Source organism: Coniophora puteana, assembly GCF_000271625.1.
Source record: "Coniophora puteana RWD-64-598 SS2 unplaced genomic scaffold CONPUscaffold_12, whole genome shotgun sequence".
NCBI lineage: Eukaryota > Fungi > Basidiomycota > Agaricomycetes > Boletales > Coniophoraceae > Coniophora > Coniophora puteana.
Genome location: NW_006913064.1, coordinates 1216408 through 1240908, shown reverse-complemented (window position 1 = coordinate 1240908; position 24501 = coordinate 1216408). Strand labels below are relative to the sequence as shown.

Sequence of the window (24501 nt, the reverse complement as noted above, 5' to 3'; positions counted from 1 at the left end):
ACAAAATCAAAACTTGGGTGATGCAGAACTTACAGGTGACTTTCATTACAGGTCTGTTGTATGGCAGCTCCTCCAAACCCCGAGCCCCCGCTCATCATGAAGAATCAATACTGGAAACGTATCCGCTCTTCGGTGTCTTATCGTCTAGATGCCTCGAAGCTGTTTTATACATGACTCATCCGCCATATCACCCTCGCATGTATTGATTTGTCAAATTTATGAGCCCGCTTGAAGGCTCTTGACTTTGCTCTGACTCACGTTTCATATATAATAGTAAAGTCGTTCTGCTCTCCACCCGTGCTGTCGATTCTTGAACTGTTATGCTACTTCAAAGAGGGCTAAATGCCAACGATCCAAACAACACAAACATGCCCCCAGTCTATGCTGGAGCGATACTACACTGCACGGACTCGTGTCTCCCTCCTCAATTCATCGGCTTTTCGACCTGTGCCAGTCCCAAAATTCTCTCCCTCTCCTTCTCCCAATCGTCCCAGCAAAGACCTAGCACAACCGCATGCCTACCCGCGTTCTCCTCCCTCGGGTCTCCCTTCCTCGGTTGCAGTGTTGTATCTTCGACGTTATCAATCACAGGATGCACCCTGTCCCACCGCATCACGCCTTCCTGCACAAAGCCCATACGCTCCGCCAGCCGCAGACTCGCCTCGTTCTGCACGTACGCCTGCCAAATCACCCGCCTTAATCCCCAGCCGTTGGTAGGGGAAGACGGGAGATCGAGAGCCTGGCGCAGGAGAAGACCTACGGACTGAACGGCGATGCGTTTGCGCTGAAAGGCGGGGAAGATGATGAGGAAGCCGATCTCGGCTTTGAGGTGAGCCGTCGAGGCACCGATCCAGCCGATCACCCCTGCAAGTGCATATCCAGAGGCATTTCCGTCTCCAACGGTCGCAGCACTGGATGTTGTCTTGTCCAAGACAGCGTAAAGTGCGAGGGAAGGATCAGGTCCGATGCGTTGGTGAAGCATATCGTCGATGTCTTCAGGGGCTGTACTGATCGGTAGATGGGTGAATATTTCAGGGTGTGCGGCGCATGATGTGGCGAATGCGTTTTGATAGACGGAAGGCTGTGGCACAGCGATAATACAACGAGAGATTAGACGGTACGAGTCTCCACATAAAAAAGAAATGCTTACGACAAAGGGTGTGAGTTTTGACGTTGTCGTTCTCCAGATCGCAGAGCGGAAAGACAAAGTTCGCGTTGATGTCGTACATCACGAGGTCGCTGAAGTCGAAGAAACACAGGAAGAGATCCTAAGGTGGGCTCGTATTTGAGGTATTATTCACTTTACACGAATCGACGAGCGCGGGAAAAGCTTGAAAGAGAAAGAGCAGCAAAGAAACTAGTACAAGGACCGCGAATAAACAACAAAAACCCACAGCGGCGCAGCACCAGGCAGGGTCGCCATCAGAGACCGCAGTTTCCGTAGTCCCCTTCTCCGTAAATTCAGGAAAGCCACGCCTTCCAACAGGATCACATGGCGTATCTGGGCATGGTGACCACGTCCATCAACCGCAGTCCGCAGGCTTCAGCACTTATAATCAGCTGCAACGCAGACTGCACAGTAGCCGCACAGTTCACCTGCCAGCGAACCATCTAGAACCTCACCGATACCTAGTCAGAGTCGAGTCAGTATGAGCCCCAGGCTTGAAGGCCCAGATACCAGCGCACCGATGCTCCCGCCTAGGCCGCAGGTAATGTCACTTGAGGTATGTGTTTTACCCCACTTGCATGATGCCCAACGAGCCAAACCAACTCTTTGCAGGCGCAGCCGCCCGTGTACAACCCCTTCGCCGACCCCAACGACCCCTCCAACGGCGACGACGGCTCCGACGGAACCAACGACCCGACCAATCCGCTCCCGCCCGCACTCGCGAAGCGCTACCCGCGCCCGACCAACTACCTCTACATCTCCGGCGGGGACCACGCCATCCGGGGCGCATACGCCATCGACCCGGCGATGCGCATCCCACCGGCAGTTCTTCCTCCTCTTGAGGACGGCGAGGAGGAAGGCTCGAGGAAAAATCTCAAGATGACGACGCGCAATGGGAGCATTAGCGCTGACATTTTGCTTATCGGTCCCAAGAGCGAGAACGACGGGTTCATTAGGCCGGGGAGAGGCGACGTGAAGAAGCGTGGTAGGGCACAGCTCGAGATGACATCTGAGGGGGGAAGTATCACCGTCAGCATGGTAGGAACTAGTCTTTTTTTCTCATACCAAGAGCCCTGGCTGATGTTGAGTCTGCGCAGCGCAAGATGGACACCGCCCCTTCTTTCAAGCTCAAGCTAACCTCTGGCAAGGGTAGCATTCACACAAACATCCCACGCACGTTCCACGGCCTGCTGCACCTGGCTTCGGGCTGCGGCAGCGTGTCTATCGCCGACGAGCTGCGCAGGAACAGCACGCCCCTCAGCCAGGTTGGCGACACACAGCTTTGGTTCGTCGGAGACTTTTCAGTCTTCACGGACGACGAGTGGCACGGGGACGAGGTCGAGGTCAATGCAGCGCATGCCAGTATCAGGGTGAGGTACGTGACGGATAGGGACGGTGTTGGGAGATGCTGGTTGGCGGACAAGCTGTTCAGCGGGTGCTGCTCTTGATGGAGCGTTGTAGACGTTTTGAGTTTCTGTGTCGTTGTAAGATTAAACCCATATCACTGTGCATTGTTCTTCTACGTGGTCGCCGTATGTCCTTGAGAAAAAATCAGGAAGTGAGATATTAAATGCAGGATACTGTACAACATCTGAAGCAGACAACGCTATCATTATGAGATCTTTGTTCTACAAACACACGACTTTCGACCGTTAGACAAAATGGCAACACAACTTGAGACGATTGATCACCTTCACCCCTGCTTATCCTGCTTTTCGCTCTTCGTCCGCCCAAATATGCGCTCGAAGAACCCTTCCTTCTTCTCGCCCACCTTCTCCTTTTCTTTTTCTTTACCCTTGTCCTTCATCTTCTCGCCTTCAAATTCGATCCAGATCCTAGCGTGTTTGCCGAGGAGAGTGACTTCATCGCCCGCCCAATCCTCCTTCTCTTGAGTGTCGTCATCATCACCTTTGAGTCTCGCGTCTCCAGATCCTCCTTTGCGCGACTGCGACCCAGACGTCATCTTGAAATCGGGGTTGCGCCGCTCTCGAGACCTCTCCCGAGAGCGAGAGCGCGAGTTATTATCTCTGTGAGAACGAGAGTTCGACCTGGACCGCGAGCGGTCATCCCACTTTCCCCTGCCTCGCCCCCGTCCTCGTCCCCCAAAACCAGGTCCGCCTCTACGTCCGCCTCTGTCGGCAAATCTGCCTGTACCCCGGCCTCTGTGCCAACCTCTACCACTTCCCCGGCCTGCTCCTCGACCGAAACTTGTACGTTCGTCTTGTTCTTTGCGCCCACGAGCTTCGCCGGTGACAGTGTGAGAGTCATCTTCGTCTAGGTGTTCCGTGCCGGCGTCTTCACCCATATCATTGTTGTCATGGTCGCCAGTCTCTCCAGCCATAAGCTCGGTCACCTGCTCGGCCCCCTCCACTGTTGTTGGCTCTTGCTCCTGCGCCTCAACGAGAGCTGCGACATCCCCGACAAACCACCTTCCCTGGCCGTGCACCTGACCGAGTGACGTGCACGCCGCCCAAAGTTCATCCGACATCCGGAACTTGCTGTGCGTGCCCGCCTCAACGCGCAGCAGCCCCTCGAAAGTGCGCGGGATCGCAACAGACATGTTGCCGTGCCTACACTGCACCGAGAGATGGAGAGGTGGGAGACGGCCTATCGTGCGCTACATTGGGTTTCAATAGAGCACCGTTAGAAAGACACAGCATAGAGGAGAGGGGACCAAAAAATGAAGCAGAGGGAACGTACCAGCACAAGCTCAATATTCCCATGACTCGTGTCCACCTCCATGTCCACCTTCTTGCGCCCCTCAGCGAGGCTCACATCGAGCTCTCCCTGAACCTCACGCCCGACAACAGTGACATCTGTCTTGACGTGCCCATGCCCTACAGTCCACTTGAGATGCTTTCGCGAGCTTTCGGGTTCACCAGCCGGCAGCGCAGGGAGCAACGCTAGAGGAAGCGCGAGGAATGGGTCTATCGCATACGAGCCTTTGATGGACTTGTGTGATTCGGATAGGTAAAAGTAGTTCGTCGGTTTGAATAGCTGACGCGCAGAGCTCGCTTGCCGAGTCAATTGGCTTGGAGTAGTGGGTGTGGATGGTGAAGGAAGAGAGTCGGATGGAGTGGGAGGCAAGTCGCGGTTGCGTAAGCTATCGCTGGCCGCGCTGGCGTACGAAGGAGGAGGCTACCGGTTCGATTTGAGGTAAATGTTATGAACGCATATATGAGTACATATAGACTCACGTCGAACTCATGCTGGTTATGAAGCCCTGCAACCTGTTCAGCTTTCGAGACGCTGCGAGTGTTGTCTTTATTCGTAATGACAACCATGGCGGTCAGGATGGTTTAACACAAGGAGACAAAGGGCTGTCATGGATGGATATGCGCCTATCAAGGGCCACCGGCGCCTGTCCGTGTCAGATGTCGCGGTAAAAGTCATGCTCAGATCAACTGCGGCTGCGGCGTCGTGACTGCGCGCTGACGAACACACTCGGCATCCCAGCTTAAGCTTATCAGATACACCGTCCAATGTCTCGGTCCATCCCACATGCCCTAGTCCCTGCCGTATCGAAGATTCACTCAGAGATCTCTTTTACAAGCTGGTCATGAGCGTTAAGCACATATATCATACTGCATGTATGCATCGATGGAATCGCGTGAAGTACATGGTCAAGCGAGTGATAATTTTGGTACCATAAACCATCCAACAAGTCCCACAAAGACCAATCAGAACGTCGTTGGCCGCTGAGCAACGAACTTCGACTTCGACTTGGTAACGCGGTGAGGGAGGGGGAACTTGAGGTTGGGCTGGAGGAGCTGCTTGATGTACGGCCTGCGGACGTCGTCGGCCTTCTGGATCTCAACGACGCGGATGATCTATACGATAAGACTTGTGAAATCACACTCAAGTATGAACGCAAATGAGAGCGTACGTGAATCGACCGGAAACGGGCACGGTGCCGTGCAGCCATATCCTGGTAGAGGCTCTTGACGGCGTCGGCACGCGAGAGTTCACGGAACTCCTTGTACATGTTGTGCGTGCCGGAACGCGAGTCGTAGCGGAGCCAGATACCGAAGTTCTTCACCTTCTGCGGGCGCTTCTCGTGAATCTACATCGCATTGCGAAGAAAAAAAGCAAGGGGACGCATTGCCCGTTAGCCTCCCATCCGCCTGCCACTTGAACGGCTGCAAGGGATCAAAATACACACAACGTTGACGCCGATGATTTCACCGGAGGCCTTCTTGACCTTCTTCAATTGCCTACGAGGCCATCAGTGCCGTTCTATAGGAAGATAAATAGAAAGATTGGGCGTACCTAAGGAAGTACCAGAAACGCGACTTGGCGACGACTTCGTTGGGAGCGAAGATGCGCATGCGGTAGATTTTGGGGGTCGGGTCGTTCTCCGTGGGGAGATGGCGACCGACGACTTGGAATTCCTGGAGGCCCATCTGCAAAGAAATTGCAGAACGTCAGCAATCCGTTCATCCACCGATGTCAACCCATCTATCCCCTGCCCGCCCTTGCCATGCATGCATCCAAACCCGACGCCAGCCATCCACGCAATCGGGCCCGTTCGAATGCTCGTGTGCATGTAGAGATGGTCCTGGGATATCAGGATGGTTCATGGCATAGGCTCACCTTGAATTTCGTGTGCTTGAAGGGGCGTTTGGCGTTGTCGACGACGATGACCACACAAACCCTCTAGGTTCTCGGTGGTGTATTTGCGTATATTTGGGGCTACTCCCGGAGCTTGAAACTGGCGTGCCTGCCACAGCCACAGCCACATCTCATTAGCCCCTGAGAAACCTTTGTTACTCGCACTCATCATGTCATTTGTCAACGCCTCCGCAGCCTACGCAGTGTTGACCATACAATGGCCGTTATTTTCTCCATCACAGATGATTATGATGCCGAGGCCGTTCCGCATGCTACCTTAAAGGTACTCTTCGGCACATCGAGAGCTACCGTGTTCCGCAGGGTCTGCAGGCTGCGCAGAGCTACGCACGTCCGACTCTGGCTAACGCCATAAATACAGGACCAGATCCTCAAGCGCCGCTTACTCTCTCTACCAGCTCAACATTTTCTCTAATAAACTCTTCTACAATGATAATTCTTGGTTCGAAGAGACAGCAGGATCAGGCCACGGCACCCGTCCAGCGAGCATTTGACGAGGTACGACAACGCTCAATCCACCGAGCCACACTTCCCTCACCGTTCCCTTCAGATGGACGCGCCTCCCGCATACACTTCTCTAGGTCGCGCTACCCCCATACCTGTGGCCATACCCACTCTCCCGCTGGACCAAACCAACCCATCTTCCTCCCATAACCCCTTCTACATGCCACCAGCAGGCGTCCGCCCAACAAACCACCTCTCCCTCGAGAAATCCGATGGACGGATCGAGGGCTCATTCTGCATCGACCCGTCCATCTCCCTCCCTGCGCACCTCCTTCCACCTCTTCGCGGAGACGAAACAGAAGGCACGCGCCCGAACCTCCGACTTCGAACCAAAGACGGGCGGATCGATGCGAGCGTGTATGTCCAGGGTTCGCCCATTCAAAACCCTGGCGAAGCGTTGAAGAGCTTTAAGTCGAGACGCATACGAGTAGACATGCACACCAAAGACGGTTCCATCTATGCTCGGCTTGTGCGTCATTCGATCTCTCGCTCATTTACTCGGTTCACCTATACTGACTCATTCGTCTTCAGATTCCCCTAGTTGCTCACATCCCGTTCACTCTCACTCTCTACACCGCCGACGGGCGAATCACCCTTCTCCTCCCGCGCAGCTTCCGCGGGCCGCTCGCGCTTACCATACGCGACGGCAAAGCTATCCTCTCTCCCGGTGTGCTGGCCAATGCGGTGCCACTCGGCCACCAGGACCGCACGTCACGATATTTTGTCGATGACGGCGATAATAACGGGAATGGAGACATCGCGGTATGGAGCGGTGTCAGCGGGGACGAGGGGTGGACAGGGGATGAGGTGCGCGCGGAGACTCGCGACGGGAGCGTGTATGTGCGATACTTGGACGAGGAGGAGGAGCAGCTGTCGGTATGGCAGTCGCTCGCACGGATGATTGGAGTCTGAGAAGTTTCAGGTGAATCATAGGGCGAAATCGTGCTAACTTTTGTTTTGATGTAGTCGCCAAGTAGTCGCTGTAGCATTTACTAATACCACTCCGGTCTGGAGGTGACGAACAGTGGAGTCGACGAAGATTTTACTATATTTATCGTCGTCATGCTGATCTATGAGTATGGTCGACTTCAAGATGTCTCGAACGATGTTTTGTACGAAGAAAATGAGGTATCCCCGGGAAGGTGAAGACCAGGCTGAGATGCGTCCAAGGATGCGTCTACTTCAACACAGGGGTTAATTAATCAGTTTAGGGCCGGTAGCGTCTATCTTGGTCCGTTGCCCTCCGACTTGGACGGATACTGAACTCGATGTGAAGTCATCCGACCGCTGGTTGGAAGCACCTCGGTCCTCCATGTGTATCTTCGGTCATATCCACTCTTGATTTCCTTACAGAAACGTCTTGAAAAGTTGTGCTACTTCATTTAGCCGAGCGTTAGCGAACTCGGCGCGTGCGTGGAAATGAGCATGAGTCACTGACGAATCCAGAATCCAAGAGCGATACCGTTGATCTCGCAGTTAGCGGGTATCAACCAACCTTGATCTCACCTAGCTCTCAAAGTCCCCAGTACTTGTCCAGGCTGTCTCCCGCAACAACATGACAGACTTAAACGCCAACTTCTGCCTCCCTCTTCCTGTCCTTGAGAACGATCGGGTCAGGTTGACACCGTTCGTTGTCAGTGCTCTATATCGTTTCGGTGCTTCAAAGCTGATGGTTTTCCATATCTTCGCAGCCATCATTACACCAACAATTCTTCTATGAGGCAGCGGCTGCACACCCGGAGGTGTTCCATTACCTACCCTATGGCCCCTCCAAAGCCGACCTCGACCACCTTCTGTACGGACGCATCGCTCCCGATCCCTCTCTGGCGATCTATGCAGTCTTAGACAAGACCAATGTCAGCACTGGCGTCGACACTACGGGAAAGGGTGGCGGGTACCCGTTCGTAGGCACCATCGGCTGGATCGGCGCCTCCGCACAGCACCTCAAGGGTGAGATCACGTTCGTCACGATCTTTCCCGCCTTCTAGCGCAAAGGTATCGCAACTCAGGCTGCCAGCATGATGCTCCGATACGCTCTCGACCTACCGTCTGCTGGTGGTCTTGGCTTGCGTCGTGTGCAGTGGCAGGCATATGTTGAGAACAGCAAAAGCGTACGTCTCTCCCAAAGCCTGGGCCTCGTGAAGGAGGGAGTGCTTCGATGGGACCGCGTACACCACGAGACGGATGAGCTAGTCAATGGAACGTCGGCATATCGCCCGCGAGCGGGGGATCCGAGGGAAGGTCAGCCGGGCAGGAACATGATGGTTTTGGCTATCTGTTGGGACGACTGGGAGAAGGAAAGGGGTCGAATCGTGGCATTGGTTGGATCGGCGTCACCACGATGAGGTAGAGTCTTTCTGATTTCTGCTAAACTTGCGCGTTCTGACAAAGATGACCAAAACTAGGCACTGAGAGAGAATAGCATCCAATATACCCGCGTTTCTCTGTGTATAAAATTTTCACTTATACGAAACCCCCGGTGGTCTAGCTGCCATCCCAACAATTTCCCTCATAAAAATCTGCGTGCCAGCGAGGCGCACTTACTCGCTGAAAGGTTAATCTATACGTTTGATCTGCATATCAATGAGAACGAAGGATATCTGGACCAAATTTATCACGTTGAATCCCCAGTCCTACGTTCCCTTCGCATTCTATGATAAACGAAGCATACACACATACACCGGTAATTCATCGCCAACTTCTCGCCTTCTCTCAAACCACTGTTAGATGCTCCTGAGGTAGATCTACATCATTGGGTAACTCTCTAAGGCCGCTTTTAACGCAAGTCTGTTCGTAATCTGCAGCGTTGTGAATTGGCCACCGAACGTTACAATATTAGGAAATGGTGGAAATATATGTTATCCCAAAGTGAGTACCTTGAGGCACTTGCGTTGGCCTTTACTAGTGCTTGATGAAGGGTCGTCTAGTCGCTTCGCTGAGACACCCACCCGCTACGTTGGGGAGAAGGGACTCAGACCAGGAGTTTGAAGGGGCGGAATGAGAGAATGATTAGGTTTTCTGAACAGTACTAGTGCAGTTGCGAGGATTTTCGAGGACTGTGTTTTGTTCTGTCGGACCTTTGTTTCCGCAATGTCTACGGCTTCATGCCGGTGGGCACGAGTTATGATAGAGGAATATCTAGTCAGACGATTAGACTCGGAGTGAAGGATTCTCCTTATAATATACTCGATAAAGTAGACCTGACGTAGTACCATCCGTCATGAGGCTATACCCGCCTCCCTTGGACATTAAAATGGAACATTGGCATATATACATATATTCATACATACATAAAAGTGCCTGTGGAACAACTCTATGGATGGTCTCAGCGGCCACCGTGTTTTCTCCACGCGGCCTCACCTTCCTTCACACGAGACATATAAGTTTGGGCCAGTCTCTTTGCCCAATGGGAACGTATGAATGAACCAGAGCTGTAGTGACGAAGTAGATTGTTACGAGCGTCGCCATGTTCAAAGTCATCTGAATCAATTATCTTATGCAAGAAATGGGACGTTTAAGCAGGAAGGTACAATCAGCGACGGGACCAATGTGATTAAGTTGGACGTCATTTACCCGGGACGAAATAGAGTCCCTCTCGGTTTAGTGACAACGTGGGATACACAAGCAGTAACACAGGATGTCCTTGATTCCATCACTACTCGGCGTGCGGCTCCTCTCCTCCTCGGTATTTGCTTCAGGCGATTCAATCCTGTGTTGAGTCGACGCGGGAGGTGACGGACTACTCGTGCTCTCATCATACTCTCCCTCCCGGCGTCTGTCCCTAAGATGATGACCATGTTCGCTCGGTCCGGCAGCCATCACGCGCTGGGAAAAGAAACACACTTAGAGATATGACGTGAGCATCATGATAAGGTATTCCCTTACCAGATTGGCCCGCCCCACGCTAACAAGCTCAAGCATACGTGACATGCGGCGATGGCCATCGTCGGCCTCATCCAAAGTCGGCGCGGTAAGCTTATGACGTGAAGTCAGCCGAGCAATGAATCCGCGGCGAGGCTCCTCCGAGTCGTTCATCCCCTCCTTTAATCTGCTGTTCTTCCTTTGAGTGAACATGCCATTTTGGCGTGCTTGAGAGTCTCCCGGATAGAATCTTCTGGTAGCTACAGGCATCTGTGTCGCTCATTGATTGGCATGCGGTGAGAATCAAGCGGTTGGAGATTAAACATACGTTCATGAGTGAGTCGTCATCTGCATCAGCCAGGCTAAACTCTCGCCGTGATGGTCCTTGTCTATGGCCACTATGATCCTGTTAAGAAGCGTGATTCAGATGATGATTTTAACATAGCAAATAATGTTCACTTACCCCAGCAGTTTCGATGGGCCCATTCGCTGAAGATGCTTCTTCCGATAAGGACCCGTCTCGCTGCAGAAAACGTGAGTAATTATGATGGAAACGAAAAAGGGAAGAAAAACACGTACTTTTGGTAGGAGATTGTGACCCGTCGTCGCTTCATAGATCACAATGTTACCATTCCAAAAGCCAGCAGCTATCCTTTCTCCTCCGGGTGAGAAAGCAAAGCATGTTGGGTCGAAAATCTTGATTTGCCGTACCAGATCGCCTGTTGCAACATCGACCATTTGAAATGGAGAACTATACAAATAGCATAACAAAGACTGCCCATCTGGCGAGAACACACCCTGTACATTATCGGAGTCTGCATGAAGACGGAGATGTGTCTCGTTCGTGTCTAGGTTCAGCACCAAGAGTCCTCTGGAGCCAACGAGGAGACGTCGACCATCAGGTGAGAATGAAACAGAACCAGTACGTTTAGACCATTCGGACGCTATGGGGGGAATCTTGGAGATAACGTCCATCGACGAAGTACTGCAGATAGGGATGTCGTCATCTGTAGTGGTGTATGAAAACTGCTCTCCGTTTGGTGAGAACGCAACATCCAGGACTTTGGATGTGTGCTGCACAAATACCGTCTTGCAATCACCGAGAACATTGAAAACGATACAAAGGTTCTTCTCGTACGCATCGTCAAGTACAATGGCGAGTGTTGAACCATTGGGCGAAAACAGCACTCTGCGACACGCCCGACTGGGGCCATCAAGAGAATGCACATGCTCATCACCCGTCTTAGTGTTGAAGAATATGACGGACCCAGAGTAGCAGGCAGAACCAGCTGCTAGCAACGTGCCATCGGGTGACAGAGCAATGCATGAGCCGCCACGGAAGAAGTACTCGCGGACTTGCTCTCCCGTTTCAGTGTCCCAGGTACGGATGTAGTCGTCGCACATGCTGCTACTGATGAAGTGACGTCCGTCGGGGAACCACTGCACGCTGTCTACTTCAAAGCGGCCTGGGGTAGTTAGCGATTGGACCTGCTTTCTGTCTGGGAGCTGTGCAAATCCCTCGGTCAGCCCGCTGAAACGAGCACGATTGACGGAGTCCACGTACCGAGGATAGTATAACCTGTTCAGTATCAATATCCCATACGTGAATATTTCCGGAGTCATCCGCGCATGCTATGCGATCTTTCAGCGGAGAACACGTGACTGTAGTGATACCATGCGCGGTCTTGACTCCCAAGTTCGGTGGGTGCCTCAAGGGACCTAGAACCAAGCTTCCAGTCGAAGTGTCCCAGACAAACACATTGTCTGCCTTTGATACACCAATGAGCCATTGGTCATCCTGCGAGAATCGGAAGGTTCGTGTTCCCCGAAGATGGCCCCTGAGAGGACCGTGCAAAACCTCGCCGCTATTGACATCCCAAATCTGCGCTCCATGAGGTGCATCCCCAGCAATCATGGTTCCGTCGTAGGAAATGGCCTTGAGCGAGAGGCTGTGAGACGGATCGAGTGAGAGGTTGATGGGTGTTTGCTGCCTTGTAGCCAAGTCAAACGAGTATACCGTTGGCGTGCCTGAATACATGGCATCCTCGCCAGTGACGGAGAGGCCACCGTAACGGTAAGCGAACAAGATGTGCTGATCGTTCGAAGTGAAGGCAAGCAGACCCGTGAGCTCATTGAGTTGGATCGCCTTGGTCACATCTATGACTAGCTGCCCTGTTTCTGCATCTTGGAGGGCAAGGAAGGAACACGTCATCACGGCGAGGAGCTTGCCATTGTTGGAGAATCTGACAGAATGCCCGTGTATGGAGTTCGGCCGGTCGTATGTCGTCTTTATCGTGCTATTCTGCACGACTCCCAACCTATCCTCCTTCACCTCCCAGACCAGGACCGTTACGGTCCTGGCGTTGACTACACATATCGTGGCGAGCTGTCTACCCGAGGGATGGAATGCAAGACCTTCCGCTCGGTAAGTCGTGTCGAGCTTCTGGAGCTCCTGACCTGTCAAAGGATCCCAGAGGCGCACAGTAGCATCCTTGGATGCAGTTGCGATGTGTCGGCCGTCAGGAGAGTACTCGATAGCAGTGATCTTTCCTGCATGGCCTGCGAAGGGGCGGGGTGCGTCGCCTGCATCGGGCGTCGAGTGTGCGTCTGGCAACATGCGGGGAATTGATTTTTCGTTCTGGTTGAAGGTCATGACAGACCAAACGGGCGACCAGTGTGTAGATGGCGGTAATGGTGGTGCATGGCGTCGACGACAGGCGCGCGCTGGTTGGAAATGCGGGTTTGTGGGTCCAACTTCGCGCCAAACAGGCTCGGGGAAAGTCGGCTCCGAGATTTCTCGAGCTTCGCTAATCGAGTTATTCTTGCCATTTGTCCTTAGATCTGCCGTTGATGGGACTCAAATTGAGACCTGCGACAGGAGCAAAGGCCAGCCAGAACTTGCAAAGTTCCAGGGCAATATTAATCCCAGAGCGTGGCTGGCGGCTGTGGCGGTGCTATCCGAAAGCAACCGGAGCCCCTATAACCTCGTAGCTTAATGTTTTGAATCTCGCCCTCCCATTCAACTCCCATTCACGTCTAATTCACGTCAGCGCAGAACAGAAGTGTCCCGAAGTTGAAGAAGATAAGATGGATATGAGGGGTGTGTTCTTTCTATCTATACCTTGTTCTGGGCTAACGAGCCATCTCCTTCGTTCCTCATACTTGCCGTCTTCCCTTCAAGTTCAAATCCATCGAACCAACACCCACGCTCATTACCAACGGAAACAAGCCGATACGTCGACGAATTTATCTCAGCCATACATAGCTTGGCAATCTCGCTCGCTTCTAGCCAATCACACACTCGTTACCCTCTGTCCCGTCCGGGGGCTCCGCGATGTTCAAAGGGCTTGACTATGGCTTGCGATGTGTACGTTGGAACCGCCTCCGTGGACGAGCTCAGGCGTTCCCGGTAGTGACGCAAGCGTCGCAGACGAGTAAAAGAGTAGTATATTCTTCTGGAAGGCGCCCAAGAGCAGCTGAGGAGGGCGAAGAGGGTTGTCTTTATGGTGCGTTTATCTTCTCGTTATATAGCGCCCCTTCCCATCGCCCTCATATCACTTTTCAGCTGCTATTTCATATGATTTCAACCCCACAGAAGCCTCCAATGCGTCACCCCCATCACCCTTTTTCTGTCGAGCCCTTGAGATGCACACACGGTTCTCCTAGTACGCTCTCGACATGCTCTGCCCTTTCCCAGGACGGGTCAGCGCGTCCCACATCCAACCCTTAAACTATTCCCCCAAAAATTGATGCTGTAGATCGACCTGCTTCCAGCTAGCCTTGCTAACGATGGCAAGAGGATGGTATCGCTGAAGATGATATTAGTAATGTTCGTTCCCGCTTCAAAATGGCTCTCTTTGAAAGCGCATACGCCTGCAGCTCCGGCCGTCCTACAGCCAAGCAGCGTTTCCATGTCGGCAGACCGTGACGCGTTCAAGCGACCAGATAACTTGACATCACGGAGTGGAACAACTCTCGGGTTTGTGTGCCCTCGCACCCCTCTTCGTCTGTCCCTCGGTCCATGTTGCTCAAGCTTGAGGAGATGAGGTAAGATATACCACGAAGACATAGGGTTATGGGCGGAGCGTGGCCGCGTCGGCGCGGGCGCCCTTACGCCGAGCTGTCGCACAGCAGCATACACAGTTAAGTTTCAAACGGACAAGCGTTGGGTACCGATGTTGGACCAAACGGGAGCAGGCGGTAACGCGCAGTACTGGCAACCTCGTCTGGATAGGGTCTAGCGAATAAAAGCGTGGTACGTTGCATTGCCGCCGGCGTTGACTGCATCGAACACCTCGTCTAATGCTGCTCTCTAGTTCAGTAGACGACAAAAGGGCACCGTCCCGATTCAAATCACACCTTCCCCACCGGCTCGTTGGCGCTCAAGACTCCGTAGTCACTTCATGGACACCTCTTACTCCAGCATTAGAGCACCGTCAACCTCTCTGACAACCTCGTTGCACAGAATGGCGCCCTGAGCGTCGTATACGGCGTTGGCTTGTGATTCGTAAGTGGTTTTTCTCCATTCCATCAAGAGTTGTGTTCTTATGAGGTTGAAACAGATACGACACCTAGAATGAAATATACGCGATATATTGACGAGTGGGAATGAGGTCGGAACAGCCAGCTATTCTTTGATTGAAATGATCGGGTTGTAGATTTTTAAGGGCTGGGGTGATCTTCTCTTTGTCTTATTGTTCTCGCTTTCACGGGATAAAGTACACCCTAACTGTTATCCTTTTTTTCTTGTGTGCAAAACCAAGTATATTTTCGCTATGAATATCAAATCTATATGATACCACATTCCGGGCGAGCTTTTTGGATGTAACTATCCTGCTTTCATTGACCAAAGGAGGCGATACCAATATATCCTCCCTGAGATGTACGCAATCAAACTGATATTTGTGATGAACACGACTTAGATGTTTCAGAACAAGCAACATCTAGTCCCGGTGACAACGCGGGATGCACAAGCAGTAGCACAGTACGTCTTTAAGTCCGTCGCTGCTCGGCGTGCAGCTCCTCTCCTCCCCGACATTTGCTTCAGGAGACTCAACTCGATGGTGGGCCGACGCGGGAGGCGACGGGCTGCTCGAGCTCTCATCAGACTCTTCCTGCCGAAGTCTACCCCTGAGATGACCTTGTTCGCTTGGTCCCGCAGCCATCACACGCTACATATAAGAAATAGCATGAGAGACGCAACGTGAGTATAATCTGTGTGCTCACCAGATTAGCACGACCGACGCTAACTAATTCAAACATTCGCGACATGCGATGACGGCCATCGCTAGGCTCATCCGAGAGTGGCCTATCAGAGTTGCGGCGAGATGTGAGCCGAGCAATGAGCCCGCGACGGGGTTCCCCATCTGGCCCGTCCTTCAAGCTGCCTCCGCTATTCTTCCTAGGAGTTTGACGCGCATGAGAGCCTCCTGGAGCGGATCTCCTGATGGCTGCAGGCATCTAATTTGCCGATCAATTGGCATGCATTGAGAATCAAGCAGCGAGAACGTACGTTCATGAGTGAATCGTTGTCTGCGTCAGCCAGGCTAAGTACACGCCGCGACGGTCCCGGTCTGTTAGGGCCACGGTGATCCTGGAGCATCATGATTGAGATAACGAGTGCGGCAAGCAGATCTAGACCTGACTTACCCCAGCCACGTTAACGGGATCGTCGCCTGGAGAGCCTGCTTCCGATAAGGACCTCTCCCGCTGCAGACAACATGAGCGACTTGCGCGTGGCAGAGAAACAAATCATATAGTATTGTTGCACTCACTTTCGGGAGGAGCATACGACCCGCCGTCGCTTCATAAAGCTCGATTTTACCATTCTGAAAACCAACCGCTATCTTTTCTCCTCCGGGTGAAAAAGCGCAGCATGCCGGAGTCGAGACATCGAATCGCCATATTGTATCAGCTGTTGCTGCATTGACCAACTGAATGTAACTAATCTTGGAACAGTGCAGTAAGGACTGCCCATCTGGCGAGAATAGACCCCAGTCACCTGAGAATATCGTTTCAAGATGGAGGAGTGTCTGATCCGTTTGTAGGTCCTTCACGAAGAGTCCGTTCGAACGGACGAGGAGGCGATGACCATCAGGCGAAAATGAGATAAAGTCAATAGGATCCAAGCTATCGGATGTTGGGAGGGAAACTCTTGAGATAACATCCATCGAGGTAATACTGCGGATGAGGACTCCGTCGCTTGCAGTAGCATACGCAAAGCGCACTCCATCCGGTGAGAATGCAACATCCAGAACTCTTGAGGGGTGCTGTACAAAGACTGTCTTGCGGTCACCGAGAACGTCGAAAACGAAACAGAGGTTTGAGTCATATGCATCGTCAAGCAACACGGCGAGTGTCGAACCGGTGGGGGAGAATGTCACTCTATGGCACGCTCGACCGGAGCCGCCATCGAGAGAATATGAGTGTCCATTACCCGTTTTAGTGTCGAAGAACATGATGGACCCAAAGCAGCACGCGGAGCCAGCCGCCAACAATGTACCATCGGGGGATAGAGCAATACACGAGCCCCCGGGGTAGAAGTACTCGCGGACTTGCTCCCCTGTCTCAGCATCCCATGTGCGGATGTAGTCGTCGTACAAGCTGCTACTGACAACGTGACGGCCATCGGGGACCCAATGCACACTGTCCACCGCAAAACGGCCCGGTGTGATTAACGGCTGGACCTGTTTTTTGTCTGGCATCTTTTCGGAGATAGCCCTGTTAGCTTTTCCAGACAAACATGACTGATAGGATGCACGTACCGACGACGAAAGCTCAATCTGTTGAGTATGGACATCCCAAACATGAACATTTGTCAGGGCATCCACATACGCTATACGATCTTTCAACGGAGAGCACGTGACGAAGTTGATTTGTTCTACCCCAGTGGCTCCCAGGTTCGGCGGATGCCTCAAAGGCCCCAAAACCAAGTGGCCTGTGGCAGTGTCCCAGACGTGTATAGTGTTTGCATCGGAGACATCGATGAGCCATTCGCCATCCCGTGAGAAGCACAGGGTCCTTGTTTTGAGGAGATGGCCCCTGAGTGGACCACGCAAGACTTCACCGCTGTTGGCATCCCAGATCTGTGATCCTTGGGGTGCACCACCAGCAATCATGGCCCCGTCATAAGAGCCAACAAGCCACCAGAGAGGGTGAGACGTATCAACTGAGAGATTGATGCACGTTTGTTGCCTTGTCGCCAAGTCAAAAGAATATGTTGTTGTAGGACCTTGGCTTGAATATAAATCCTTCAGATCGCCAATGACGGGGCGATGTTCACCTTGGCAGGCAAACAGGACCTTCCGGTCATTCGAAGCGAATCCAAGCAGGCTTATAAGCTGCATTCCGTCCCTCATCCTGGCGACATGCATGGCTACCTGTCCCGTGTCTGCGTCTTGTAGGACGATGAGCAGAGGCGTCATCGCAGCGAGGAGTTGACCATCGTTTGAGAACTGGACGAGATGAGAACCTGTGTGAGTTTCGTATTTTGTCTTTATTACGGTGTCCTGCAAGACCCAAGGCAAGACCCCTGATCTACCCTCCTTCACCTCCCAGACAAGGACGCACCCGTCCAAACATATCGTGGCCAGCTGTCTACCTGTGGGGTGGAATGCAAGAGAGTCGGCCTTACCAGGCGTGTCGATCTTCTGGAGTGGATGGCCCGTCAGAGGATCCCACAAACGCACGCTCTTGTCCCAAGACGCGGTGGCGATGAGGCGTCCATCAGGAGAGTACTCGATGGCGGTAATTCTGTCTGTATGGCCCATGAAAGGCCGAGGAGGGTCATCCACATTGACGGTTGTGTGTGTATCCAGCGACATCCTACAGTGTGGCTGTTTGTTCGAGATGAAGTCAAAGACGTACTTAGAAAGCGGTATGGACGTGGACAGTGGTGATGGTGGTGCATGGCGTCGACGACAGGCGCGCGTTGGCCAGGAATGTGCATTTGTAGGTCCAACTTCACGCTATACTTGAAAATGCTCGGCAAAAGCCGGGGCCAGTAGTCAGCTTGTCTATACACGTCTTTGGGCGATTCACAATCGAAGAGACAAGTAAGGATGCCTCTGAAGGCCAGCGACGAAATTGTGAACTCTCAAATTACGAAGGCTAGCGCATTAGTTTGAGTTGGACTCGGTCGACCGACATACCATTTGCCACTCTCGGTCTGTACAAGCGCGGGTGCGTCAAAACCCTCTGTGAGGGAAAGCTACCGGCCAACTACATATGAGCAATGAGACTTCGTAGCATTGTGACGAACTACTACGTCACATATTGTTACTGCTCACTGTACCAGTCGGACCACCCGTCCCTGTGTTCAACAGCACTTTTTCCGTTCGAGACCATGAGGCTGCCAGTGGGAAGCGCCCTTGGCCATCCCATGACCTACCCTGCTCCAAAGGCCCATCGCTTCCAATCTTCCCAAGTTTCGCCACCCTCTGTCCAAAAGCAGCCATTGGAGGAGCACCGATAATCAGATCCATCGCTGAGAGAGGTCGGCATCTCCCGGGGCCTTTATTTCCCAGAAGCCGCGTCATCTCTCTTTCTTTCTCAACTTCACGTCCCCCGAGTCACTTCAAGATGTCTCACGTTTTCGTACGTTCCACAGCTCAGATACTCATTCGTAACCTGGTTAGCTCATACTGACATGCTGCAGTTAGATATTGCGATTGGTACCGATGCGCCCAGGCGTATCGTAATCAGACTGTTCAACGATGAAGTGCCGCTAACAGCACGCAACTTCCGCGAACTTTGCACTGGAGTGCATAGTCTCCCTGGCACTGGAAAACCTATGACCTACAAGGATTCTACGTTCCATCGCATCATCCCGGGCTTTATGGTCCAGGGCGGGGACTTCACCAGACACAATGGTACGGGCGGCAGGTCCATCTACGGCGAAAAGTTCGAAGGTACGTGCTGTTTTGGAGATTTCAATCGTACATTTTGCTTTATACTCAATGCCGCTGGACAGATGAGAACTTCAAGATTAGGCATACGAAGCCATACCTTCTGTCTATGGCTAACGCCGGCAAAAACACCAACGGGTCACAATTTTTCATCATCACAGACAAGTCGGGTACTCCGCATCTTGATGGCAAACACGTGGTCTTTGGTAAGTCATTGATTGTTATATTCCCGATGAGATGGGTTGCCCATTAATCATGTTCGCTCTTCAGGTGAGGTTCTTCCCGAATGTAATGCTGTCGTCGACGCTATCGAAGCGGTGGGAAGTGGAAGCGGTGCACCCAGCAAAAAGGTTAAGATCGTTGACTGTGGCGAGCTGTAATCACATCCAACGACGAAACGACAACATTAGTGAATATGTACGATTAGCCAACGATTAGCACTTTCAACGAGAAAAACATTTGCACTTGCTGTTCTCGTATACGCGCTTCATTCCAAGAACCGATATACCCCCGCCGATGGCATCGATGAAGCTTTCTCAGCGCTCAGAGTCAATGTTGAGGGCGCGGAGGCGAATGCCCGATCACGGTGAGATTTTTACATTACCCTGCAAACCTCTCATCCTGCTCCCTCTTGATCTTTCTACTCGCCGCCCCCGACACTGCACCTCAAACGACAACAGGAATCGGAAAACCTCCATGACTAGTAGGACACCCACTAAATTCTTACGTTCGCTCACGACTTCTCCTTCTATCCTTCTTGTTGACTTAGTAACGACTGTTGATCAATGGTGTACTTCCTCACCTTTTGCGCGCGTTATCTTGCATTATATACACGACTCGAGCCTCCTCCAGAAGCCGCTTATACCGGCAGCACCCGCCAAAACCACACCCAGCGGGTGACACATTTAGTCACCGGCTCCGCTTACACGGTGCAAGTTCCTGACAATCTGCATCTTATGTCTCAATAATTCATGCATCGTCTGTCCCAAGGTCTGCCCATGGGACAACGCTCCGGATGATTCCGAGTCGGGTGATGTTCAGAAATGATCAAACTAGGATGTCCGTATAATTGGTACACGGTATGCAGTGACTACATGATGGTGAACTATCGCAAGCTAGAGTATCTACTCAGTACTTAGGTCATGCGAACATGTCGACTCCCCCTGTCGGTGTGCAAGTATCAAGCAAGTTTGAAGGAGTATGGAACAGTCGATGTTGGGCGTTAAACATAACGCAGCATAACGCGCATTGAGCATGGCTATGACTCAATCGTTCAGGCTGGATCAGGCACATCCAGTGCTACTGCGCGTCACTTGCCTCTCGGGGGTAGGTTGAAAGCGACATCAAGATGTCGTGATTCCTGGTGATCTGCGGCCTCGGACGTAGTTTGTCTGGTGTTCTTGTGCGACCCGGTGGGCTCGATACCGGCCTTTGCTGCTTGCTTTCTGCAACGTCGCTACCCGGCGCTGTTGGCCTTGCTGGTCAGCGATGGAGACGTTCTCTGAGATCTTTGCTGCCCAACAGATGTGAGTATGAGCTCCTGTTTTCTAGACATACGGGGACTTGTTGACGGCGCTGGTGTGCCTTCGTTTCTAGCCTTCTCCATGCTTATACCGTCTGCCTCAGCTTCAGTGGGTATCCATCGAGCGTACATTCCACCTCTGAGCTTGTCAAGCTGACCGCAGATACGAAGCGATATTATGCTATGACCATCTCATGACCTTCGCTGAAGAGATCGCGTACATCTGGCGACGCCCCTTCACGACGTCGTCCATCCTATTCTTCCTCAACCGCTACGTTGGTCTGTTCGGCAATGCAGCTGCTTTGGCTGCTCTCTTTGTGTCCGCAACCTCGGTGCGTATCTCCTGCCATTGTCACTGCCTCCTTCCCATGCTTTTGGCATCGCGCACGCGAACGCCAGTCCATATTGCCCCCGAGCTGACGTCGGACGTCTATATTCGTGCGCACGTGTTTGTCTCTTGGTGTCCGGTCTTCCTTCGAGAATACGCTCATACCTGATCTTTCCACCACATTGCTTATTCTATCGAACCTTTAGAGGTAATTACCTTTGGATTTTCATTCATATACCGTTCAAGCTAACACTTGTGACATTTGTGTGGCATCCTCTGCTTCGCTCCTCCATGACGCCCGTTCCTTACCATTTGGACACCTCGGGGATCAAAACGTCCCTGACAACGCGCACACGTGGTAGCTGTCAACAGTGGAAATTGTACCACCAACTCCTGCTCGTCACAAACCAGGTGATCGTATGCGGTGGGTGTACGCATGCATGCGCTCTCCTCTCCCTCTTCGGATGTGCTCCCGGGCTGACGCATGTCTTCCGAACAGGCATCCTGACCGTACGGACGTACGCGCTGTACAATCGGGATAAGTATGTGCTGGCGTTCATGCTCACCAGCGCCTCGTTACTCGCGGGAGCAGCTGGGGTGAGATGACTCCATTCAGGGTCAGGTCATAATCCGTGATGGTCGGCTAATCCTATCGTGCAGTGGAGCCTGACAGGCCAGCAATCCACAAGCTATACGCTTCTGCCGGGCTGTAATGAGTCAGACACTTTCATGACGTGAGTTGAATGAGCAATCATCCGGAAGTCGACGACGCTCACGCCCTAGCACTTCCTCTTCCTAGTGGCGTTCGTATGTGCCCTCTTCATAACCTCTGACTCGGAGGCCTAATTGATCGAGCACCCTCACAGACATTGCGACAGCATGGGAAGCACTCTTTGTTTACGACTCGGCCGTTTTCATTCTTACGATGGTCCGGATGATCCGCACGGGTTTTTTTCGGAACTTTACTAACCGACGACGCGTGCGGGATATTCTCTTCCTGGTCTGGAGAGATGGTAAGCCTCGTGAAGTTCATGCCTCCTTTCTAGACTGTGCTGACGCAGAGCAACGAACCACAGGAGCTATCTACTATCTGTGAGTCACTTTGAAGGTGCACATCTCTGTTCCACTAATTTTTGCGCATGTAAAGTGTGATGGTTAGCGTCAATGCGTCAAATATCCTCACCTTCTACGTGAGTTTGTCGCATTTCTGATTAGCTAATTCCTCGTCTTGCTGACCGTGTTGCAACCTGGCCTTTCCTAGCTCGCAAGTGTAAGTTTCGTCTTCAGTATGACAGTATCTTCGCAGGTCATAATGGGTCTACTCTCTTACAGTCATTGAACAGAGGCTTTCTTTCGACGTTCGCCAGCTGGTCAGTCATAGTGCCGAGTTCATTCCCCGAATACTCCCGCTAAACTCTTCTTCTTCACAAAGTGTATCGATTTGCATGATCTCAAGGCTCATGCTCAACCTCCACCAATCCGCCGATGTGGGCATTCTCTCTACCATGTCTCCCGGAGAACGACGGCGTTTCCTCCATCGCCGCCGCCCGTCAAAGTCGGGTGCATTCCCGGACGGCGGTGCGGAAATAGAGGAAGCGACAACTGCTTTCGGTGGAGGGGTGGAGCTTACGACCCAGTTCTGCTTCGATGAGGAAGGGGCATCGGTCGATTACGAGCAGGAGCTGGAGCTGAGGGAGCTAGAACGTCAAAGAGATATAGATGGGGATATTGGGAAGGAGAGTGAGATCGAGACGGTCGTAGATGAATATGGAAGCATCAAGGAAGTGCGTCGGTCAGCAAGTACTAGTGTGTGGAGATAGGAAAATTCTCGAGCGCAGGCGCGATAGGAGGCATTTCATTCCGCTGACTCTTGAGAGTAGTTGTTTTAGCTAGCCTTATCAAAAGTAGTTCACGTATCTTGCCATGTATCTATATAAGCATTTACGCGTGGCGTTGTGTATTATTCTCCACATGGACTAAGAATTGCACCTATCATACTTTACGAGCGACAACCTTAGTCTAGACGTTGGGCAGGATCTCTGAGTCCCACGTTATGTGCGAGGCAGGGCGACGAGCGTCGCATATCATCTGAGTTCAGCACTCTGAGGAGGTACGGCTCCTTGTCTCATAGTTTATGCTAGTTGTATCAGATCCTACCGGTGAAGTGAGGTCGCACGTTGATTTTCTCGTGATCCGACACGACGTCCGATTACGTGCGACCTCCAGCTGGCTGCTCACGCTACGGTAGAAGCAGACGACTGCTCGCGCACAGATCTATATCCCTTGTACCTAGTCGCCAAGAGTAACTCATCAACGTCCACATCCCTGTACCGCAAAACAAGCCTCATATTATACTCTCCCCCCTTCCCTTGACGGAGAGGCGGAAACAAGGGATGCGGTATATGCATTGAGGGACGACTGCGAGCGTACCTGCAAGCTTCCTGCACTTGCTCGTATGATCCAGGTATTTTGTCGTGTGGTAAATATCAGTGGGAGGCGGCGAGGCCATAGCATTAATATCTTTTAGGTTCAAGGTGTTAGTGGGGGGAACCTCGGGCAGTCCGTCCAAGGCTACGGATACGTCGTTTCGGAGACGATGTGGGCGTAAGACGGCAGGGCCTACATATTGGGAAGGTTATAGGCGAGGAGGGGGGATCTAGCATTGAATCAACTTGAAGAGGCGATACGATATGAATGTGCATACCTCCATTTCAACATTTCCGAGGATGCAATACCGCTATCAGCTGTAAGCTGCACATTTACCTTATTTCTTAGTAGACCTGAAGGTCGTTAAAAGGGGGACCCGTGCCCAAACCCGGCCTAGTACTAATACTTGCTGTATGTACCAGTTGCTGGTGAAGGCGAAGACCCTGAAGTTCTACCTTGGCCTAGTAGCACTTGAATATGCGAAGCAGACCTCTTAGGCATTCATACTGGGAAGCCTCCCTTGGTGTTGACAAGTGTGTGCTTAAAGCTTAGAATTCTAGAAAGTCGGTGTCGAAACCAAGTTGGTCGAAACTGGGCGCATGAACCCCGCTGTCGCTTCGGCCCGTTCCGGAACTCCCCCAACCCGTGGATTGCAGCTCTCAGCGCTGAGCGTGGACTCCGGCCGGTGTAAGTGAGATGTCAGTTGTTCAATATAACACAAGAGCTCGCCTTTGACTTTTTCACTCCCATAAAGACGCATGTCCTTGGTACAGGGCTGCCCTACAGAGGCATCTTCGACTTCGAGTGTAAGTGTCCTAAGAAGCCTCGGCAAGCTCAGTGCCGGCTTTCGCCGAGCAGTTTTAGCGTGAAGCTGGACCCACAAACCCACATTCCTGGCCAACGCACGCCTGTCGTCGACGCCATGCACCACCATCACCGCCATCCACGTTCACGTGGCTCTCTCAGTCCTTCTCCACCTTCAGCTTGAACGAACAGCCCGGTCGTAGGATGTCGTTGGACGCACGCGCAGGCGTCAATGCGGATGACCCTCCCCGGCCTTTCACCGGCCATACAGACAGAATCACTGCCATCGAGTACTCCCCCGACGGTCGTCTCATTGCCACAGCATCTGTGGACAACACAGCACGTCTCTGGG

General features: G+C 52.4%; 11 protein-coding genes across 11 annotated transcripts; 6 read left to right on the top strand and 5 right to left on the bottom strand.

Moving 5' to 3' along the window:
• Nucleotides 1-422: 422 nt before the first annotated feature.
• Nucleotides 423-1229, bottom strand: CONPUDRAFT_146331 (uncharacterized protein; the record flags this gene model as incomplete). The annotated part of the gene is made up of 2 exons (XM_007774551.1): nucleotides 423-1002; nucleotides 1151-1229. The coding sequence occupies 2 exons, from the start codon at nucleotides 1227-1229 to the stop codon at nucleotides 425-427; spliced, it is 657 nt and encodes a 218-aa protein (XP_007772741.1).
• A 369-nt stretch (nucleotides 1230-1598) lies between these two features.
• Nucleotides 1599-2713, top strand: CONPUDRAFT_168299 (uncharacterized protein). Its single transcript, XM_007774550.1, has 3 exons — nucleotides 1599-1724; nucleotides 1781-2206; nucleotides 2266-2713. Exons 1-3 carry the CDS (start codon nucleotides 1650-1652, stop codon nucleotides 2614-2616), a joined length of 852 nt encoding a protein of 283 aa, XP_007772740.1. The 5' UTR covers nucleotides 1599-1649; the 3' UTR covers nucleotides 2617-2713.
• Nucleotides 2714-2818: 105 nt separating this feature from the next.
• CONPUDRAFT_168298 (uncharacterized protein) lies at nucleotides 2819-4519 on the bottom strand. Its single transcript, XM_007774549.1, has 3 exons — nucleotides 4366-4519; nucleotides 3869-4306; nucleotides 2819-3785 (listed from the first exon to the last, which is right to left on the bottom strand). Exons 1-3 carry the CDS (start codon nucleotides 4450-4452, stop codon nucleotides 2862-2864), a joined length of 1449 nt encoding a protein of 482 aa, XP_007772739.1. The 5' UTR covers nucleotides 4453-4519; the 3' UTR covers nucleotides 2819-2861.
• A 201-nt stretch (nucleotides 4520-4720) lies between these two features.
• Nucleotides 4721-5822, bottom strand: CONPUDRAFT_129603 (60S ribosomal protein L18A). Its single transcript, XM_007774548.1, has 5 exons — nucleotides 5762-5822; nucleotides 5438-5571; nucleotides 5331-5382; nucleotides 5055-5231; nucleotides 4721-4998 (listed from the first exon to the last, which is right to left on the bottom strand). The coding sequence occupies exons 2-5, from the start codon at nucleotides 5569-5571 to the stop codon at nucleotides 4849-4851; spliced, it is 513 nt and encodes a 170-aa protein (XP_007772738.1). The 5' UTR covers nucleotides 5762-5822; the 3' UTR covers nucleotides 4721-4848.
• Nucleotides 5823-5987: 165 nt separating this feature from the next.
• CONPUDRAFT_139274 (uncharacterized protein) lies at nucleotides 5988-7398 on the top strand. The gene is made up of 3 exons (XM_007774547.1): nucleotides 5988-6295; nucleotides 6348-6770; nucleotides 6833-7398. The coding sequence occupies exons 1-3, from the start codon at nucleotides 6227-6229 to the stop codon at nucleotides 7211-7213; spliced, it is 873 nt and encodes a 290-aa protein (XP_007772737.1). The 5' UTR covers nucleotides 5988-6226; the 3' UTR covers nucleotides 7214-7398.
• A 458-nt stretch (nucleotides 7399-7856) lies between these two features.
• On the top strand, nucleotides 7857-8646 carry CONPUDRAFT_92497 (uncharacterized protein; the record flags this gene model as incomplete). Its single annotated transcript, XM_007774546.1, has 3 exons — nucleotides 7857-7934; nucleotides 7993-8265; nucleotides 8290-8646. The coding sequence occupies 3 exons, from the start codon at nucleotides 7857-7859 to the stop codon at nucleotides 8644-8646; spliced, it is 708 nt and encodes a 235-aa protein (XP_007772736.1).
• A 2491-nt stretch (nucleotides 8647-11137) lies between these two features.
• Nucleotides 11138-12779, bottom strand: CONPUDRAFT_62959 (WD40 repeat-like protein; the record flags this gene model as incomplete). Its single annotated transcript, XM_007774217.1, has 2 exons — nucleotides 11138-11613; nucleotides 12578-12779. Coding segments are annotated over 2 exons (678 nt in total), but the record flags the coding sequence as incomplete, so codon positions are not given.
• A 241-nt stretch (nucleotides 12780-13020) lies between these two features.
• CONPUDRAFT_146327 (uncharacterized protein) lies at nucleotides 13021-14416 on the top strand. The gene is made up of 4 exons (XM_007774545.1): nucleotides 13021-13262; nucleotides 13344-13668; nucleotides 13937-14179; nucleotides 14234-14416. The coding sequence occupies exons 2-4, from the start codon at nucleotides 13497-13499 to the stop codon at nucleotides 14401-14403; spliced, it is 585 nt and encodes a 194-aa protein (XP_007772735.1). The 5' UTR covers nucleotides 13021-13262; nucleotides 13344-13496; the 3' UTR covers nucleotides 14404-14416.
• Nucleotides 14417-15105: 689 nt separating this feature from the next.
• CONPUDRAFT_157602 (WD40 repeat-like protein) lies at nucleotides 15106-17985 on the bottom strand (the record flags this gene model as incomplete). The annotated part of the gene is made up of 6 exons (XM_007774544.1): nucleotides 15106-15333; nucleotides 15389-15622; nucleotides 15675-15755; nucleotides 15812-15871; nucleotides 15937-16866; nucleotides 16927-17985. The coding sequence occupies 6 exons, from the start codon at nucleotides 17983-17985 to the stop codon at nucleotides 15106-15108; spliced, it is 2592 nt and encodes an 863-aa protein (XP_007772734.1).
• Nucleotides 17986-18742: 757 nt separating this feature from the next.
• CONPUDRAFT_157601 (uncharacterized protein) lies at nucleotides 18743-19448 on the top strand (the record flags this gene model as incomplete). Its single annotated transcript, XM_007774543.1, has 4 exons — nucleotides 18743-18757; nucleotides 18819-19071; nucleotides 19134-19274; nucleotides 19339-19448. 4 exons carry the CDS (start codon nucleotides 18743-18745, stop codon nucleotides 19446-19448), a joined length of 519 nt encoding a protein of 172 aa, XP_007772733.1.
• Nucleotides 19449-20527: 1079 nt separating this feature from the next.
• On the top strand, nucleotides 20528-22912 carry CONPUDRAFT_84465 (uncharacterized protein). Its single transcript, XM_007774542.1, has 13 exons — nucleotides 20528-20594; nucleotides 20665-20699; nucleotides 20762-20922; nucleotides 21279-21342; nucleotides 21418-21515; nucleotides 21579-21652; nucleotides 21718-21725; nucleotides 21785-21931; nucleotides 21995-22010; nucleotides 22066-22108; nucleotides 22180-22188; nucleotides 22251-22288; nucleotides 22351-22912. Exons 1-13 carry the CDS (start codon nucleotides 20557-20559, stop codon nucleotides 22736-22738), a joined length of 1119 nt encoding a protein of 372 aa, XP_007772732.1. The 5' UTR covers nucleotides 20528-20556; the 3' UTR covers nucleotides 22739-22912.
• The last annotated feature ends 1589 nt before the right edge of the window (nucleotides 22913-24501 follow it).

Bases quoted from the DNA above. Each gene is read 5' to 3' on its own strand.
- CONPUDRAFT_168299 (XM_007774550.1), top strand. From the start codon at position 1,650: ATGAGCCCCAGGCTTGAAGGCCCAGATACCAGCGCACCGATGCTCCCG. The intron at 1,725-1,780 runs GTATGTGTTTTA...AACTCTTTGCAG, and splicing joins CGCAGGTAATGTCACTTGAG to GCGCAGCCGCCCGTGTACAA. The intron at 2,207-2,265 runs GTAGGAACTAGT...GAGTCTGCGCAG, and splicing joins GAAGTATCACCGTCAGCATG to CGCAAGATGGACACCGCCCC.
- CONPUDRAFT_168298 (XM_007774549.1), bottom strand. From the start codon at position 4,452: ATGGTTGTCATTACGAATAAAGACAACACTCGCAGCGTCTCGAAAGCT. The intron at 4,307-4,365 runs GTGAGTCTATAT...TCGAACCGGTAG, and splicing joins ATAACCAGCATGAGTTCGAC to CCTCCTCCTTCGTACGCCAG. The intron at 3,786-3,868 runs GTACGTTCCCTC...AACCCAATGTAG, and splicing joins GGAATATTGAGCTTGTGCTG to CGCACGATAGGCCGTCTCCC.
- CONPUDRAFT_129603 (XM_007774548.1), bottom strand. From the start codon at position 5,571: ATGGGCCTCCAGGAATTCCAAGTCGTCGGTCGCCATCTCCCCACGGAG. The intron at 5,383-5,437 runs GTACGCCCAATC...ATGGCCTCGTAG, and splicing joins CGTTTCTGGTACTTCCTTAG to GCAATTGAAGAAGGTCAAGA. The intron at 5,232-5,330 runs GTGTGTATTTTG...AATGCGATGTAG, and splicing joins AAATCATCGGCGTCAACGTT to ATTCACGAGAAGCGCCCGCA.
- CONPUDRAFT_139274 (XM_007774547.1), top strand. From the start codon at position 6,227: ATGATAATTCTTGGTTCGAAGAGACAGCAGGATCAGGCCACGGCACCC. The intron at 6,296-6,347 runs GTACGACAACGC...CGTTCCCTTCAG, and splicing joins TCCAGCGAGCATTTGACGAG to ATGGACGCGCCTCCCGCATA. The intron at 6,771-6,832 runs GTGCGTCATTCG...ATTCGTCTTCAG, and splicing joins GTTCCATCTATGCTCGGCTT to ATTCCCCTAGTTGCTCACAT.
- CONPUDRAFT_146327 (XM_007774545.1), top strand. From the start codon at position 13,497: ATGTTCAAAGGGCTTGACTATGGCTTGCGATGTGTACGTTGGAACCGC. The intron at 13,669-13,936 runs GTGCGTTTATCT...ACCTGCTTCCAG, and splicing joins CGAAGAGGGTTGTCTTTATG to CTAGCCTTGCTAACGATGGC. The intron at 14,180-14,233 runs GTCCATGTTGCT...ACGAAGACATAG, and splicing joins CCCTCTTCGTCTGTCCCTCG to GGTTATGGGCGGAGCGTGGC.
- CONPUDRAFT_84465 (XM_007774542.1), top strand. From the start codon at position 20,557: ATGGAGACGTTCTCTGAGATCTTTGCTGCCCAACAGAT. The intron at 21,343-21,417 runs GTGGGTGTACGC...TCTTCCGAACAG, and splicing joins AAACCAGGTGATCGTATGCG to GCATCCTGACCGTACGGACG. The intron at 22,289-22,350 runs GTCAGTCATAGT...TTCTTCACAAAG, and splicing joins CTTTCGACGTTCGCCAGCTG to TGTATCGATTTGCATGATCT.